The 18,855-nt window shown below is 37.3% G+C and overlaps 1 protein-coding gene and 1 long non-coding RNA gene across 7 annotated transcripts in view; one reads left to right on the top strand and one right to left on the bottom strand.

The window, feature by feature from the left end:
- Window positions 1-14,198, top strand: part of HSPH1 (heat shock protein family H (Hsp110) member 1) — a 23,944-nt gene extending 9,746 nt beyond the window's left edge. Inside the window, exons 5-18 of one of the 2 annotated variants that reach the window (XM_053935212.1) lie at window positions 852-951; window positions 1,734-1,867; window positions 2,342-2,586; window positions 3,450-3,678; window positions 4,579-4,685; window positions 5,920-6,053; window positions 8,071-8,276; window positions 9,076-9,207; window positions 9,964-10,101; window positions 10,518-10,643; window positions 11,177-11,284; window positions 11,392-11,511; window positions 12,687-12,848; window positions 13,337-14,198. In XM_053935212.1, coding sequence (XP_053791187.1) covers window positions 852-951; window positions 1,734-1,867; window positions 2,342-2,586; window positions 3,450-3,678; window positions 4,579-4,685; window positions 5,920-6,053; window positions 8,071-8,276; window positions 9,076-9,207; window positions 9,964-10,101; window positions 10,518-10,643; window positions 11,177-11,284; window positions 11,392-11,511; window positions 12,687-12,848; window positions 13,337-13,537 — 2,142 coding nt within the window. In that variant the 3' untranslated portion in view covers window positions 13,538-14,198. The remainder of the gene's footprint in view (window positions 1-851; window positions 952-1,733; window positions 1,868-2,341; window positions 2,587-3,449; window positions 3,679-4,578; window positions 4,686-5,919; window positions 6,054-8,070; window positions 8,277-9,075; window positions 9,208-9,963; window positions 10,102-10,517; window positions 10,644-11,176; window positions 11,285-11,391; window positions 11,512-12,686; window positions 12,849-13,336) is intronic. The other variant, XM_053935213.1, reaches the window with a different exon arrangement.
- LOC128783997 (uncharacterized) overlaps window positions 1-18,855 on the bottom strand; it is a 19,911-nt gene extending 1,056 nt beyond the window's left edge. Inside the window, exons 1-5 of one of the 5 annotated variants that reach the window (XR_008429324.1) lie at window positions 18,747-18,855; window positions 16,605-16,706; window positions 5,313-5,561; window positions 3,862-3,920; window positions 839-975 (exon numbers count right to left, since the gene is read on the bottom strand). This is a non-coding gene — a long non-coding RNA (uncharacterized LOC128783997). The remainder of the gene's footprint in view (window positions 1-838; window positions 976-3,861; window positions 3,921-5,312; window positions 5,562-16,604; window positions 16,707-18,746) is intronic. The other 4 variants (XR_008429323.1, XR_008429322.1, XR_008429325.1 and 1 more) reach the window with 4 other exon arrangements.

The raw sequence follows: 18,855 nt of genomic DNA, 5'->3' as shown, positions 1-18,855 counted from the left end.
TCTGACAGCTGAAAATTTTAGTTTCTGTCCTGTTTATCTTCATCCTTTCAGCAAACTTTGTTTTGTTTCTTTTTCACTGTTATGACTGCACAGAAAATGACCTCAAATCAAGATCAGTCATTCCATTGCAAAGCCCTGAGTATAAAATAACAACTGCCTCTCTGTTCTCAATGACTCTGAACAAGTCTGTCTCATGTTGCATCTAGGAATATTTAGCTCTGTTATTATTAGAAATGTTGATTCTCCAGTTGAACCTGGAAAGCTAGTTCTTCATGTGTCCCTTTGGTGGGGGGGAGAACATCAGAAGGTACTGTCCAGTGCCAGTGCTAGAGATCTGTAGAAAATTTTCAGCAGCATATTCCTTCAGAATTTCTTAGCACTTCTTGCCCAAAGTAATTTCCTCCAAAATAGATTCTCTTCATTTGTTATCACTCATTTCTTTGCATCTCTCACATCCGTAGTGTTGCTGTGTGTTTTTAGTTCCCTCTTTCCTTATTTGGACAGGAGTATACCTGCTAGTTCTGATTAAGGTATTCCATGTCACTGTCTTCATAATGTCTAGTTTACATTTTGGACCAGCACTTAATGTTATTAGCATTTGTATACAAATAACTCATTTGTTTCTTGTTTAGTGTGTGCTTATGTAAACTACCTGATGCTGGTTTAATTCCATCTCTGAATAGAATATTTAAAGTGTCAATTCAGTATGGCAGTTGCATTTTAGAGGCTTGCAGTAAGTATCTTCCTCAAATAGGAGGAATAGATACAATTTTTAAATTAATACTTCCGAGTAAGTGGTGTAATGTCTCATTTTCTGGAAATAACTTTGTATTCTCACCTACTTTCTTCAGGTTCCATCATTTTTCACAGATGCTGAAAGAAGGTCGCTTCTAGATGCAGCTCAGATTGTTGGTCTAAATTGTCTTAGATTAATGAACGACATGACAGCAGGTAAGTAGGATAAAATAGCAGTTTCTGCAATTGACAGGTGGGACAGAGGGTACATTTAATTACTTTAAGAAAAAGGTCTGACTTGAAAAGGCAAATATGAGACATAAATATTTGAAAAACTTGTTCTTTTCTTGGTTTAATGTTTTCTGTGTGAAGGGGTAGATGAGATCAAGTTTCATTGATAATTATTTCCCTAAGCACTTATTTAGGAGTCACTATGTGTGCCTGGACTACTTGTTCATTTAGTCTACTGCCCAGATGCACAGTTGCAGGATTTAGACACTCCTAAAAGAAGTTCCTTGATTAAACATCAACACCTCATAACTTCCAAGGCTTTTTCAGTATAGTTGGGGTTTTAAACAGACACGTGCCTCTGCTGACCATTTATACAACTCTCAGACAAAACTTTCCAGCTTGGAAGATACTCACTGTAAATACAAAACTGGGTTTGGGTTTTGTTGTTAAGATGTTCTATGTTTTTGATAACTTTGCAAGGCAAAAAAAAAAAAAAAAAAAAGAAAAACAAACAAAAAAAAAACCCAAAAAACCCAAACAAGTGCTTAGGGAACATATACATGACTAAGGGAGTATATTCTGCTTTTCAGGTCCTACAGCTTAGATTAATGGAATAAAGCTTCCATGAAGGTAGTATATCTCGCACAGGTGTATGTCTGGATTTGTCAGTATGCTTTTGATCTTACAGCTTAATGTTTACAGGGATGTGGTGGTGTGCCACTGGAAACTAGAGACTGTGTGGATAATATCTGTCGCTTCTTTTGCAGTGGCTCTCAATTATGGAATTTATAAACAAGATCTTCCAGCTCCTGAAGAGAAGCCACGGATAGTTGTGTTTGTTGATATGGGACATTCTGCATTTCAAGTATCAGCCTGTGCATTCAACAAGAGTAAACTGAAGGTAGTAAGATTAAATGGAAATAAAAAGGTTTATAAGCAATTAGAATCAAAAAGCCTGCCAATCTGCCTTCTTTTTAAAATTCGGAAATAATTTAATGCATGGAAATGGCAATGCGTCAAAAGGCAAAGGTTTTCATCAGTGTCCTTCATTTCCTTAGAATTGTTTCAAACAGGCTGTAAATTTCTTGCAATACACAAATATAAGATATATAATGCTAGTGCTATAGTTTCTTTTGCTTTATCTAAATGTGTGTGTATGGATTAAAGTTTTGAACACTTAGGATTGTCACTTAGCTACTTAGTCTTATTTCCTCTGTAAAAGTGAAGATCAATTTTTGGCTAATGTGGTTATGCATTGGAAGACAGACTGACCTGTCCCCAACATTATTTTGAAGCAAGGACTTGCTGATATTGGAAGACTACTATTCACCTTGATTTTATTAATGCTAAACTAAATAGTGTTCTTTCAAACCAGGTGCTTGGGACAGCATTTGACCCTTTCCTCGGTGGGAGAAACTTTGATGGAAAGCTGGTAGATTACTTTTGTGAAGAAATAAAATCAAAGTACAAACTAGATCCAAAAACCAAAGTTCGGGCTCTTCTTCGTCTGTATCAGGAATGTGAGAAACTGAAAAAACTAATGAGTTCAAATAGCACAGACATTCCCCTAAATATTGAGTGTTTCATGAATGATACTGATGTATCTGGAAAAATGAACAGGTGAGTTCTGTACAAGACAGGCTTTAGTGGCCATATTTTTTAAAGTGTTTCTTTCAGTGTTTGAAAGAAACTTAATGTGCTAAAATTAAATGCTGAATAGCTGTGGCATTTTTGTAATGCTAGAATAGCTGAGGCTGGAAAGCGTGATGTTCAGCTGCTTGAGAATTGTTTCGGTGCCATAAAGCATGCATAAGAAGTTTAGATTCTTTTTGTAGAATATGTTCTTAAAACTATAGATTGATGCTTGCAAACCAGAGGGTTGGCTGCAATATGTAGACCTGCATATTTTAGGCAACCTAAATCTCATACTCTCTTAAGATAGCAACAATTTAAGCTTTGTTTCTTTTTTTCGGTTCTTAGTGTACTGTGGATATGAGTAGAGAAATGGAGGGCAGAAACAGTGCTTATGGGTGATGACTTGATTATGGTCCAAGTGTGAATGAAGTCTGCCTCTTCCACATGTTCACAGGCACAGCTTCATTTGTTAGTTCTGTAGCTACTGCTAAGAGTGATGGGTTCTTTTTCTTCCAGTATGTAGGCAACAGTTTTTCATTATTAAGGAAGTATCAGTGTTTTCTGATTTCTTATCTGTAACCTCTGCTCTGAGGCAAATACTTAGCAGCTGCCCAAACAAAACCTTTATCTTACTTAACTACATTGATAGTGGCTTAGAAAAATTTGAAAGCAGCTGTTAACAACCTTGTCTTGTCTATGGTTGGCACTTTGGCCTACTCACAGGAGTTTAGTTTTAAGTCACTTTGCAGAGTGGTTAACCAACCTAGTCAGCATCAGTTTGGAAACAAATACCAGACAAGGTTCTTGTGGGACAGGCATTCTTTAGTTAATCCCATTTTCTTCCTTAGGTCACAATTTGAAGAATTGTGTGCTGACCTGCTGCAAAGGATAGAGATGCCTCTGCTTTCATTAATGGAACAAACACAACTGAAAGTGGAAGATATAAATGCTGTAGAGATTGTGGGAGGAGCAACCCGTATTCCTGCTGTCAAAGAGAAGATTACTAAATTCTTTGGCAAGGATGTCAGTACAACACTGAATGCAGATGAAGCCATAGCTAGGGGCTGTGCTCTGCAGGTATAGTACTGGCAGCACTTGATGAAATTAAAAGATGTATTTCTTACAGCATTTCCATGAAGAATTAGTCAAGCAGTTATGAAAAATTGTAGAAGTGGTCCATTTTAAACTACTCAAGGGAGCATACATGTGCACTAGGTCTTTTTATGGGACTGTACTGTTTAAAAAGTCCAGAGTACTCACTGGTGCAGTATTTTATTGCAGTATTCTGTAAGCAGAATTCTTCTTCAGAAGAATGTGATCTAGGGAATTTAATGCCAAAAATTTAAGTTGTTGTCAAGCTGAAAGCTACTTTTACTCAACAAGGTATGAGGAGTTTCTGTGAAGAGCCCAAACTACTGCAAGTTTGACTTTCCTGGTATCCAGCTTGCCATCAATGCAAAACAAGCTTTTATTCTGTCTCTATCCTGTTTTTACTGTTTCCAGCTATATTTTACAAGAAAACCACTCATTCTATGTCCTGCCTTTTCTCCTTTAACTTCTTATTTCACCTTCTTGTCTTTGACTTGTTTCTTTACTCCATCTCAATGACAGCTTCCCATTGCCAGTTGTGTTCAGGGAAAGAAGCAGGACCCTTTAGATAAAAGCTTCTTTTAGGACTAAGCACTGCAGCATTTCCATTTTTTACAGTCCTGCTATTTTCTTAGTGTTACTTTTACTTATAAGCTGCAAAAGGCCTTCTAACACAGTACATAAACACTTGTGTGTGTGATTTCTCATACTGCATTGAAATTGAGGATGGAAATAGTTCTGCCTAACAAAATCAATACAGTTCTGACTTGTTTGAAGATTTTTTTTGCTGTCCTGGCTAGTGGAGTAGAGGAGTTAACCAGCTTTAATGCAAGCTTTTTTTTTTTTTTTTTTTTTTTTTTTTTTTTTTTTTTTTTTTTTTTTTTTCAGTGTGCCATTCTTTCTCCAGCTTTTAAAGTGAGAGAATTTTCTGTGACAGATGCTACACCTTTTCCAATATCTCTGCTGTGGAACACAGAAGCAGAGGACACTGAAGGGTAGGTAGCTCAGACTACCATTCCACGGAGCTTTTGACCTTCATAATTCAGGGGTCATGTTCTTGCTTGCATTTAAACTAGGATTTTGGCATTCTCATGTAGAAAACCCATAGGCCATGTACCAGAGGTGGGAAGACAGGGAAGATTGTAAAGACATAGGTTGAAATTTGAACTGTAATTCCTCACTTGTAAATATACAAAGATTTTTTAAAAAGTGAGTTGAAAGAGCTACCAACTAGTATCTTGTCTTGCCTTTACCTGGTTGTCAAGATTAGGAATATAAAATTAGATCAGTGCTTGGGTCCCGATTCCACTTTGCCTTCTGGCTTTTTGTTTTTTACTCAAGGTGTTCCCAACACCTGAGATTCTTGATTTATTAGTAATGTTATGTACTATGGAAATATTGTGAACTTATATGGATGCTATTTAGCTGACTGGAGGAGGAATTTAACACCTAGCAAAAATTTAACATTTGTAAGAGTAATTTCTTGCTGCAGTCTCCTATTGAGATTGACATCTGTTACTAATTGTGCCATGCCTGTGGGAAATGCAGTTGCTATTTAGGATGTAAAGAGCTTCGAGTTCAACCTGTGGAAAAATCATAGCTCTAGAGGGATCTGTTCATACCTTTTTCATGTTCTTTGTAGTTCAGCCTTTTTTTCTTCCTGTTTTCTGTGGATGTGCAGGGCCTAATTGTTCTGTCACTTGTGAGAGCAGCCTATGGGTTCATGTTCTAGGTAAAGCTCTCACTTTGGCACATCTAGGTTATTAGATGAGATCTTCCACAGTTAGGAGACAAAACTTCATTGGAAATTACGATCGGGCTGGCATAATAGTGGACATGCTGTAGAACACGAAGTAAAGCTGGTTGTTTTTCTGTCATGTTGAGGAATGAATAATAATCTGGTGTCAGGGTTCTCAACTGAGCCATGGAACGTAAATGAGCAAGGAATTAACAGGGCTATAATTATCCCTTTGAGACTAAGGAAGGGTGCAAATTATGATTCAAAATATACTATTCCAAGCTCAAATAGTGGAATAGGACAAGTTCTCATTACAGTAGAGAACACTAAATCCTTTTCCCTTGCAGTACAGTAGTGAAATATCTTTATTGGAGATGTTCAGAAGGGTAAATGTTTCAAAACATAATGTTCCTCTAAAGAATTTTGACCCTATATCAAAACTTTCCAGCTCAAATACACAGCTAAAAGTGATACTTTTCCCTTAATTACAGAGTTCATGAGGTCTTCAGCAGAAATCATGCAGCACCCTTTTCTAAGGTACTTACATTCTATAGGAAAGGTCCATTTGAGCTAGAAGCTTTTTATTCTGATCCTAATGGAGTCCCATATCCTGAGTCAAAAATTGGTAAGTAATTGTCCTTGAAATAGTGTTGTCTCCAATAGAACAATTTGAAATCAAACAGTAACTGTTGTCATGCAGTATGGTTATGATGTATATATTCAGGTTTTTGTCTCTGAAGGACTCAAAATTTTCCCATTCCTGAGGCAACTGAATCAGTATTTTTTATTTTTCTTGCTTATAATGTTGCTTTGGCTAAATGACGAAATAAGGGGAAACAAATCAATGCCTACAACTAAAATGTGGTTATCACTACTGAAAATACCCTTGTAACTTTTAAAATCTTTTCTCCTTATTACTGAAGCAAGCTAGGAATAATTGAATAATATTTCCTGTATATAAAAAAAAAGCATGTCTTGAATAGCTAGTTGTTGTTTTTACCTATACCTTCTGGAATTGATAGAATGCTGAATAACTTTTAATCAAAGCAGTCTGAAATAGTGGCAGCTACAAGACTACCATATTGATTTGTCTATGTAACATTTCTAAGCAGTTCTGTCGTACTTTTTGACAAATTGCAGCACTTAACAGTGTTGATACTTACAAAGAGCTTACAACATGGTTAGTTAAAGACGGTGATGGTAAAGACAGGCCAATTAAATAATTGTTCTTGAATTCTAAACATGCAATTAAATATTGTATGTTTGTGTGCCATATATTTTGAAAAACCAGCACAATGGAGAGGGACTTATTACAAGCACAAGTAGTGACAGTACAAAGGGGAATAGCTTTAAAAACTGCAAGAGAGTCAGTTTAGATTAGATATTCGAAGCAAAATCTTTGCTGTGAGGGTGGTGAAGCACTGGAATAGGTTTCCCAGAGAAGTTGTGGATGCCCCATCCTAGGAGGTATTCAAGGCCAGGTTGGATGAGGTCCTGAGCAATCTGGTGTAATGAAAGGCAGGGGGCTTGGAACACGATCTTTAACCCAGGCTTCCAACCCAGGCCATTCTATGATTCTCTGACTGTATTCTGTAGTTACAGAAACATCAGGCTTCCTTTTGTGGTTAACTTTTACCATAAAGACTCATGGTGGGCTTTGTCAGTATTCAATTTATTTGGCTTTAACAAACGAGAAGCTGTTTAACTGCTGTTCTGAAAACTGGTAAGAGCAGAACTGAAGATCAGCTTTGTTTCAACTCAGTTGCCAATTAATTCTTTACTCAGAACAGAATTATTGGTATGATTAATGGATGAAGTAATAGCTCTAATGAGACTGGCAAAAAGGAGAACAGGTCACACAGCTCCAGTATTATTGGATTTACAAGAGAGAGGATTATATTCCATAGCCTGTGAGACAGGCAGGTAAAAGCTTATGTGCTTGTGGTCTAGATCTGTTGCTGAAGGAATGGTGTGTGCAAATGTGTATATTTGGCCTGTGAGATTGGGGAACTTGTACTTTGCAGCTAAGTGAGCATTTTTGTCTGCAGGTCACTCTTTTGGTAATCCATGCATAAGGAAAAATGTCTGCGGTTAATGTCAAGGACATCTGATTCTTCATTTACTGTTGAACTAATTGTCTGTTTAATAGTTTCACAATGCTTGTTTCAAGTGTTACAGTAGTTATAGAACAATTAGGTTCTAGAATAAAAGGTAATGGCAGACTTGCATGGATGTTAGAAGGTGTAAGGAAAGCCTCTAGAAATAGTTTCTGTGTTGGGCAGTAATTTGTATTAGAAAGGCACCACTTAATATTGGCATTAGACTAAGCCCTTCAGTAGTTTTCTTTCAACCCACTAGTAACATAGAGAGCACCAGTTTTGTATTTACTCTGTATTAGTGGTGTCAGAAGAACCTACTCTTTGATTTATAAGATGAAGTTGGCTGAAAAGCAGTGTACTTCGGTGTTGTTGGGTTTTTTTTCTGGTAGTACTGATTTAATTTGAGGGACCATGAGATTAGTGTGGAGGCTTCATCAAATATTTAGAAAACAGTTTGTCTATGAAAAAGGGAGATGTTTTCCTGGCTCTGTAATATTACCTACTTAATTCCACTGTGTGAGTTTTGATTTTTTTTGGTTTTAGGTAGGTATGTTATCCAGAATGTGGCAGCCCAGAAAGATGGAGAGAAGTCTAAAGTCAAAGTGAAAGTCCGTGTCAATACTCATGGCATTTTCAGTGTGTCCACTGCATCTATGGTAGAACCAGTTAAAAGTGAAGAGTGTGAAGATGTCAGTGTTGAGACTGAAGTTGAAGCTCAGGACCAGAGGCCTGTTGAAAACTTCAGTGATGTAAGTTGACCTTTCTTGTGTGTGAATGTCCTTACTGATTGATGAAAGTGTGTTCTGCTGTTACATACTCTGGAAGAAAAATACTCTCCTCTAAGGAAGCAAAAGAAGATTAATTTTAAGATGTGTGTAGCTGTCAGGAAATGTCTTTACAAGAACAGGAGACAATTTGTGCTATCTTGGAAGTGTGTGGATTTCAAAATCAGTTTTTCTGCAAAGTGCCAAATAGCAGCAGGTCAATTGTTTGAGGGTGGGGTTGCTTGCAGCTGCCATGGTTATCCAACTGTTCCGAACAGGAAAACCAGATTTGGATTGTTAATCATCCATGTGCTTTGTGTTTAAAGGATTTCAATATAATCCTTTGTATCAGTAAAGTTTTTTGAAACTTTTTGTGAAAGGGAAAGCTGAATTGTTTTCTACAGCATTGAAGGAGAGGGGACCACTGGGGAATAATGCACATTGTTATAGTCTACTTGATGTTTTAATAGTTTTCTGAGGGGGAAAAAGTAAACATTATGACTCAATAAATTAAAAGCCCCTTTTTGTAAGATGAAGTGGTAGCATGTGCACACACGCACACAAGTATCGTGCAGCAAGCCTGGCACTGGTAACATTTTCATGAACTCCTTCTGAACTTGCACCTAGTCTGTATCTCCATAGCTGAAGCGTGTGTGTTTCTGCGTGTGCACAGAATGCTTTGTAGGGCACTTTGTACCGTATGTGCGTCAGAAGTGAAGTGCCCTATACTTAAATGCAAGTGCACATGCCTTCTACATCCTTTGTGCCTGGGCTTTCATTTCAGAAAAATATCCAGCAAGAGAACAGTGAGGCTGGAACACAGTCCCAGGTACAAACTGATGGTCAGCAAACGTCACAGTCTCCCCCTTCATCAGAACCTCCCTCTGAAGAAAACAAAATCCCAGATGTCAAGAAAGTGAGTGACCCTTTAACTCTGTTGAAAATGTTATCCTATATAATGGCTTTTAAAATGGTAACATATTTCAGGAAAAGTAAGGAACTTGGTGTTGGAACCTTTTTCATTTTCACATCTTTACTATAGTGAAAAATAATGTCTGTATCTTGCGATGATTTTTGTACAGAGTTTGCAAAAGGATTAGTGCAAGAAGCCTTTCTCTACCACTTCCACGTCTTCTTGCAGTGTTGTACAGCTAGCATCATTGTTTATTTGGGTTGCAGACATTTCAATTTAAACAGCAGTTAGAGGCCAGGCTTATTAGGCCTGCTGAGGGAAGCTGGGATCAGGAATTCATAAATCTAAAAGGAAATAATCAATGTGAAACATTTGTCTGCATGTTATTGCTAGTGATTTAGTTTTTTCATCTATATGAGATGAAAAATGCTTTGGGTTAAAATCTTAAGCCCTATCAGCATCATTAGCGAACTGCTACGTTACAGATGGACGCTTCTGGAAAATCTGCAAACACGGCATATATATGAGGAATGTCCTTGTTGCAGCACAGAGCTTACTGTCTGGAAACGGACTGTAAGGAGACTAGGATAGGAGGCGGAATCCCCAAAAGGAAAGTGCCTCATGAGCATACTTTGAAGATTTTAAAAGAACATGGAAAAACCTTTGTGTGTTCTTCCTCTGAATGTGTCTTTCATCATAGTAGTACTCCATCAGAAAGAAGTCAGGAAAATTATCTTATTTTTCTTCTTTCTAACTCAGACAAATGAGAAGAAAGGTGATCAGCCCCCAGAAGCTAAAAAACCCAAGATAAAAGTGAAGAATGTGGAACTACCCATTGAAGCTAACTTGGTTTGGCAGTTAGGAAAAGATCTTCTCAATATGTATATTGAAACAGAGGTGAGTTAGTGTGGTTTAGACTGCTTTCTTGTGTGCAGTTGTTAACCATTCACCTGCTTCTCAAGGCAACCTCTGTTCCTGTACTGTCACCCTGGAGTGTGGGCTCAATTAACAATGAGCTAACATACTGTGCCTTCTAACACATAACTGACAAATGTTTATCAGAAAGATTGAAGTGTCCTTTATAGCAATTAGTATCAGAGCACTGATCCATGGAATGACATCACAGATTCATTTAAACTGTTGTAATCCAGAAAAGTGCAACCCATTTCTTCAGATGAGTCTACTGCATAATAATGAGAATTTCAACAGTTAGGTGAACCAAGGCATCTGGGAGATTTTACAGGAGCTGTGCTTTGTGGAATGCTGTTTGAACTTTGTTATTTTTTAATTAAAATATTTTCTGTGGTATACAGGGAAAGATGATTATGCAAGATAGACTGGAGAAAGAAAGAAATGATGCAAAGAATGCAGTGGAGGAATATGTATATGAGTTCAGGGACAAGTTGTCTGGACCATATGAAAAGTTTGTTTGTGAAAAGGTAGGTTATGGTTTCAGGAACTTCTCTGAAAATACTGCTACCAAGTATCTGTTTTGTATACCTTGGTTAAACTTTCTCAAAGCTGCTCTGGGCATAGCTGCAAAACCAGAACTTCATTTGAATGATGGCAGTGACTAACCTAGAATTAGGTTTAGGTGTAACAAATACATATTTCTGAAAAAAGGTTTTGTCACAAATGGAATAAAGTTTGTTTCCAATTGGAGCTTGTGACTGGAAGGGGAAGATGTGTTGCTTTATGTGTAGCCAAAACCATGAATTAGAGTTACACCCAAAGCATTCGCCTAATCAAGGACAAAAGTCTGTAAATGCTGTCTTTGTTGTAGATGTGTGTTTCTCAATCCAGAAGCTGTCATGGTTTAAGGTTTAGGCAAAAGCTGCAGTAAAAATTAAGTTTTTATACAGGAGGCTAAGGATTCATGTGTGTATTTACCTCTGTTGTGTTACTTCAAGACAAACATGGTTGATTGATGTGTATTTGGATGTTTGATGTGTTGAATTATATTGACACACAGGATCTGCAAGGATTCTCTGCCCTCCTAGCAGAGACAGAAGGCTGGCTGTATGAAGAGGGTGAGGATGAAGCAAAGCAGGTGTATGTAGAAAAATTAGAGAATTTAAAGGTAGGCCTGTTAATATGTCCAAAAAGCAAAATTTCCAAAAGACTGTGCTAAACAACATTAAGGAATGTTAATGAATCACATAAACATGTAGAAATTGCGTTTTCTAGAAATTAGGTACTCCAATTGAAATGCGCTATCAAGAGGCAGAGGAACGACCAAGGCTATTACAAGAATTGGGACACAGGCTCCAGTACTATGCTACAATAGCTGGGGAATTCAGGAATAAAGTAAGTGGCCTTTTTTTAGTTGTAGTTTTTTAACTACAGTGCTTCAGTGAGGTTCATTGGCTGGAGGGCTTCAAATGCACTTTCAGATGAGCTGTGAACTGCTGCTATATAGGTCACAAATTTAACACCACAAATGTTTCCCAGTACTCAAAAAATCTCACGCAGTGTATCATATTTTCAGTTGCTTAATACTTCTGGATGTTTCAGGCTGAAGAGTGTATTCTTATAAAGTGTTTAGACTTGTGGTCTGATTCTTGACCTTTTAAAAAAACTGATCTGTTTTTTAGAAATTGCTCTTCTTCCAGTTCTTTCAGGGATGAGGATTATTGTATAGTGAGAAGTATTAGCGTAAAACCTAGTTGCAGATAAAGTAAAAAACACTATTTTGTTATGTGGGTATTTGGGGCTTGGTTTTTTGTGGTTTTTGGTTTTTTTTTTTTCATTAATATTTGTAGATTATGTTCTTGATAAGCCTTCCAGTCTGAAAATTTACTCCTTGAATTTCAGCTTAAAGAATTTTAATAGGACGGCTCACAACACTCAAACTAATTCAATCTGGGACTTAACATCAGAAACAATTATGTCTTCACAGCTATAGATTACAAAATTAAGTGAAATCATTAGTAGTGTTATATGTGAAATAACTAGCATCATTGTAAATAGTATATTTAAAAACTTGGTTTTATTTAAGAATTCTAAATATGGATTCATTTGTTGTGTTGCTGAGCAGGTCCTTCTCCTGATAGTAGTTAATTATGTAACTGTGGTATTTTAGGGAATGCTGAAGTTGAAAACTGATTCTTTCCCTGTACCTCAGAGTCTCAATGTCTAAACTACATTGGGTGCAGATAGCTCCTCCAGAATGGGAGGGAATATTTTTTTATCAGCTTTGTTAAGAATGTTATATTTTGTTATTGCATGACCTTTTTGTGAAGCTTCTATGCCCTCTGTGAACCAGATTTCTTGTTCATTTGGGTAAAGAAAGCTTTATATTGACATCTCTATTTCCTCTTGTCTCTTGCTGTAATGAGTCTCCCTTATGGCTAACTTCTATTTATTTTGACCATTGGAAGACATTTACAAGTTATAAATCATTGAGATAGATTTGTTGGCAAAACTTGATTACATTAACACTTGACATTATTAACTAATACAAAATTTTTATATTTGGACAGGATGAGAAATACATCCATATCGATGAGATGGAAATGATGAAAGTAGAGAAGTGTGTTAGTGAAGTGGTAGAGTGGATGAATAATGCTGTGAGTGCACAGGCTAAGAAGAGCTTAGATCAGGATCCAGCTGTGCTTTCAAGTGAAATTAAGGCAAAGCTACAGGTAAGTACCATAAGAAACTATCTTTAGAGGTTGGTGCTAAAAGTAGGCTGATATCTGTGCCTTTTGTCTTCCCCAGTTTCATCTTGCTGCTCTAGTGTTCTTGAAAGGTAGAAAGTATGGAAAGGAGGAGATCCAGCAGAAAGAAGAGGAGCTCTAGTGTACTCCAATTCTGTGGAGCTCATTGATATTTTGTCTTTCAGTCACCTTAAAAACTCAGATTGTTTTTCAGTGTTTTACTGAGAGACAAAATAGTACTGAAAAAAACCAATGTGAAATCCAAAATACGTAGTTGAACTTTGCCCACAGAACACCAAGAAGTATACCAATTAATTTATTTCAGAGTACAATAAGTACTTGTCAATTTGGACTCAAGGGAACAAATGCAGAAGCCAATTTCAAGCAGTCTTTTGGATGCAGGACTTTTTGCATTTGTGAAGCTGGTGGCTCCTTAACACACATTCTGCCCACATCTTTTCTATCTTTTTTAGGAGTTAAACAATGTCTGTGAGCCCGTTGTGACACAACCAAAACCAAAAGTTGACTCTCCTAAGGAGGAAAACCCATTAAGTGAGCAGAGTGATTATAAAACTGAAGACATGGGAGAAGATGACAAAAATTCTGAAATGCCTCAGCAAAATGGCGAATGTCATCCAAGTGATCGAAACGCCGTTAACATGGACCTGGACTAAGCCACTGCACTTGCAGCAAATTATTTCATCCCATGACAGAAGATGTTTTGGCTGTCATATGTGATGGGGGTGGGAATGCATTGTTTTGGAACCTATTTATATTTTTTTTCTTAAGACTTGTCTGGGATATGCTATGTTGTGGGAGGAAGAATAGTAATAGTGTTGGTCATGACTATCCTAAAAGGAAAATTGCCTTGGTAACTTTCAGATTCCTGTGGAATTGTGAGTTCATACTAAGCTTCTGTGCAGTATTTAACCATTTGCATCACTAAAGATGAAAAGAAGCCCTTGCTTTGAAATGTACTGCTCCTTTAAAAGGTTGTAATCGAAACACTCGTAGGCATTTGTAGATGCCAAGGTAGTTTTCTTTTGTCTGGACATCTAATTGGGTATGTCAGAAAAAGCCAGTGTCTGTCCCCTTCATAAGGACTTTGCAGAAGAAATCCTTCTGTCTGAGGTTTTTGATTGTTGCAGTCCAAAGTACTTATCAGGTAATGAGATGGTGAAATGTGTTAGTAGCATGCAGAAACGCTTACGTTTCATCTCTTGCTAAACAATACATTTTTCATGTGGGGTACATAAAATGAAGGAAATGCTAATTCTGTTAGTGTTATTGTGAAGCTTTTTAAAGAGCTTTGAAATAAAGATCATTTTACTGGTATCTCCTCTACTCTTGAGTTTAACTATTTGTGGTACTTCTGCTCTAAGTTTTGCCCTCCGTTGCTTTGTGTTCCTGTGCAGGAGAGTCATAAATACGCTTAAAACTCCCACACTTTGCACAGAACCAGTTGTACAGTTAGGTGAATGTAATTCAGCCACTTAATGAGTTATGCCTCTTTCTTTTCTTTGGCCCAAAGGTTGTAAACACCTGAAAGAACCTGGAAACTTCACAGATATTAGAGCATAGGACAGTGTTTGTAACTGATGTCTATATAACTTAGCTTACAAGGTGCTTATATAGCTTGACTTATAAGATATCAATATAACCTAATGTATCTGTATAACCTGAATCATAACTTTTATACCTACGTAACCTGATATAAATAACTTTCTATACAATATAATGGCTAGTTAGTTGCTTAATGCTGAATAGACAAAAAAGAAGGAAAAGCTCTCCGGGTGGACAGCTTTAAAGATAGATAAGTATACTACTAATGAGAAATTGGTAAATGTAAAGCCAATTAGCCACAAAACAAAGAATTTAAGCTGGTTAAGACCAGACAGACCAAGGAGCACCATAATTGCACATGCTCCAAAGACAAGGTTGAAAAGTTCAGGTGCAAAGAAGACCTTGGAAGCCTTCATCAAAGACCCCTGATGACCCCTGAACTGGGGAGGCACAGGTGCAGTGCAAAAGAACTAATAACCATGAGATCATACATGTGATGAAGTTATAGTGACATAGTGATACTAAGGAGTACTTGCTGTATAAATATACCACAGCACTTGGCAAAAGTGAGTGAGTTAGGTGAAGAAATCACCCTCACCACCAGTGCTGCAAGAAGCAAATACCTGCTCTATAGACATCGGTCTGTGGGGATTTAGGTCCAGCCTATCTTTCGGGCAAAATACAGAATCCTCTAGCTTAGAATTGTAATCCACGGTTCAGAGTAAGAGGTTAAAACCTGGTTGAATACTTAGGCCAGGCTCTGCTTTTTGTTGTAGACTAAAGTGAAATAATATTTTCAGCCCCTTCAAGTTGCTCTGATTAGACCTTGGGAAAAGTTTTAAAAACAAAGAATTCCTCTCAAGTAAATCTCTGTAGCCTATCAAAAAATACTTTTTTTTGCATACTTGGTGCAGGGGAGGATGAACTGTATTAAACATCAAATTACACTAGGGAATATTAGGCACCTGATATGCTGTGGGAAGAATTTCTCTTGGAAGCATATTCTGAAAGGTATTGATTCTGCATGGAAGCACAGATCCCATATGTAAGCACGTAGCAGCAGATGCTTAAAGATCCGTGTCACTAAATGCAAAAGTGTTTTGGTTTGTTTTTTTAATAAGAGTTTATTGTGGCTACAGCAGTATTTCATCTGGAACAACAAAACCTAATGGAGAAAAGATAAATTGGTGCCACTGGAACTACTAAAGAGGGAGTACAGATGAGAGGACTGGTGCTTTCAAGGGCCAGCTAATCCTATCCAATGCAAGTCTTTCTTCTAGTTGGTGTTTCTAGCATAAGCCTTCCATGAGTCTTCTCACAGCCAGGGGCAGGAGCTCTAGTGCAGTGTGTGCCATTTCCCACAGCAGTGCCCAGTCTTCTGCATTGACTATATTGACTACATATAACCCTTTTGATAACTGGGTTATCAAAATGCAGATCACTGTTACTGGCTGCTTTGAGCTGCCTGTTCTTCACTTCTGCTAATCCATTAGATGATGGTGTACAGTTAGCAACAATATGAATATTTTGATTTTTTCATTTCCTAGTGCTAAGGGATAGGAAGTCAGACCAAACTTCAAAACCATGTCTGAAGTACGGAGAAGTATTTCTGTGTTGGTACCAGTAGAGTGGTTTCATCAAGGGTTAACTTTCACTAACAAACTACTGCTTGCTTACATTATTGCTGAAATGGAAATGGACTTCTATTGCAAGATCAGTAAGATGCTTTAGGAGAAAGCTTAGCTTAATCAGTAGAAAATTTTGTAAAGGCATTTGAAGTAGAATTCTGTCAGAAGAACTAGTCCTGAATCTAGAAAAAGTAGCTTTTCTGGTCCTGATGGATTGCCATGTATTGAGTTACCTCTATAGAAGGTACTGAATTTTCCCTCTAATTTTCCTCTAATAAACCTTCATAAAAAGTCTGCACTGGGAACAGATGAATCTGGGTTGGACTTTTCTTTTTTTCCCCAGCTTTCTGCAATGTTAACTATTTCATACCAGCTAATGGTGTGGCAAGTGATGAATGCCTTATGTTTAAGTGACTTATTCAAATCTTTACAGTGCTTGTGCTTTACCCTGAGGGGGGGTGGGGGAAGAAGGAAAACAAGAATAGATCAGTGATGCAACTTTACCTTCCCTCCCTTTGCCTCAGTTTAATGACTTTGCCTTCTAATTTACCTTTTGCCAGACATATGTGGAAATCCTGTGTGCCAGTTTCACTTTGATCTCAATATCAGTGACAAGGAGGTGAGGAGGTTCAGGATGGCAGTCCCCTTCATGCTGCAACATAGCACAAAGACAGCACCACAAAACAGTTTACTGGCCAGTTTAATCTCACTGGTACAAGGGTATAATGGCCTTAATATTTTACTGACTAAATACTGCACAAAGGTTTGACTCTTCTTTTGGAAGGAGAGAAAAGACAGCTTGATTCCTGTAAAGCAAGCTTTTGCAATTCTTTTCATAAAGGATTTTTGATGCTGTGTATTGTTGCATTCATACATCATGTGTTTCTCAAAGTTCCCAATTTTACCCAAGTCTTTACAACTGTTCTGTTACAGTGACATTGTTAATAGGGAAGAATTTACATAAGTATTCAGTGCAGTTTTATTTTTGAGACATGGCCTTTCTCAAGCTGTGTTTTGAAATTCTTGGGAGTCCTTTCATAGAAAAGTGTCTTATAAATACAAACGTTTATTTATTATTCAGAAAATGTGTGATGTATACAAAAATCTAAAATGCCCCACTAAAAATGTTTAAGGTCATATTAGGGGAAAATGTGCAAAATGGACCTAATCAGATTGCCTTTTTGGATCATTATTAACCTTAATTACATATAGAAGTATTTCTTAACCACCTTTATCTTCCCACCATAACAGATTTGTGAGTTAACTCGGTTTTTCAAGTAGAGTTTATAAACTCACAACACACATCAGATTGCCTAAAATTCACTCTATGTCCAATTCTGAGTCTTAGATTACTAAAATTTATGTAAAACACACAGGACTTGTCATAACTGTTGTATTTTCCTTTGCCATTTTTTTTCCTGAAAGCTTTAGTGGAATGAAGAATTGTGAGATTATGCAGAGTCAGAGAAACTATTTTTTGCATGAAATTTTAAGCCAAGAAAAGCTTAGAACCACAAAAAAGATGTGGACAAAATAAGTAATAGAAAAGGAGTAAAATCCTAAAATTTATCTATTGTATAACCTCTTTCACACAGGTTTGATGTAGTGTGTTTTGGCAGACTACCTCTACATAGACTGGCTACTACTGAAGTGTAAATGATAGATTTTAATTCTTGGTCAGGTACCTTGCTCCTTAGTGAAATATTCATTTTATTATTTACTGCTCCCATTTTGTAATAGGTTTGACTTTCCTGAGGGTGCATGTGTTGCAAATGATGGAGCCCAAATAAGCATTTCTCTGGAATACCAAATATACTTCTATCATTTACAATAAAGTTCTCATTTATCAGGTTGCCTCTTTATTCATGTGAATTAGGAGTACTGGTAAACTCTGCAGGTGAAGTCACTGAACTGGCAGGTGAGTTGCAAAATTTGCGTGGAGTTTTTAACTTTGTTGTTACAGATGAGCATCTGATTGTCAGGGTGTCTACTGCTCTGATACAGATAAGGTTTGTGTTCTATGCTTATATTTATGCTTTGTGCCTCCCTGTGATTAAATTACAGCACAGCTCCTTGAAAAATATTCCAAAAAGAGAGATGTGTTTGTTTATTCCATGGACCTTGATCAATTCCCCCAAACTGGTATTGATTTAAATGAATTTTAATTCAGAGAGATTTCAGCTGACTTTCAAAAGTGGTGAAGGAGACAAAACTGAATAGAACAAAACAGAACTTTAGCATAAAATTTCCATATTTTGTTCTCATTAAAAAGGCATAGCGGGCATAATAAAACTTTTTAACATTTTAGATTTTGGATTGTCTTATAAACTGGCGTATAGTTATCCTGGCTAAAGGAAGTAAAATTTTTTTACCATGTATTTCCTCCTCAGAATGAAAGTTGCATAGAAAAAATAGAAAAAGCCCAAAGGCACCCCCTGGGGAATGAAGAAACCTCATCCTGTCACCTGTAGGCCCTAATGATTTAAAATACAGATGGAGACTAAAGCAGAAGAGACATGAGAAAAGTGCAGGTCTAAACACTAAGTGCAGTCCATGAATCTAAGCCGTATGGGCTCACCCACCCATGGCTCCAGCAGGAGGGTCATTAGGAAAGGCCACACTGGCTTCCTGCAGGTTTTCCTTCCCTGTACTCCTGCTGTGTGCCACTTGCTTAGCCCTTAGCATTACTTACCCCTGTGTTCTCCAGGCAGACTCCAGAGATGAGCTGTGCCATCCAAAGGCAGGGACAGCAGGACTCTGTCTTTGCACATCAACTCTGATCTATCAAAGCAGAGGCAGAA

This window comes from Vidua chalybeata, chromosome 2, assembly GCF_026979565.1.
Source record: "Vidua chalybeata isolate OUT-0048 chromosome 2, bVidCha1 merged haplotype, whole genome shotgun sequence".
NCBI lineage: Eukaryota > Metazoa > Chordata > Aves > Passeriformes > Viduidae > Vidua > Vidua chalybeata.
This window is presented reverse-complemented; position numbering and strand designations above follow the sequence as displayed.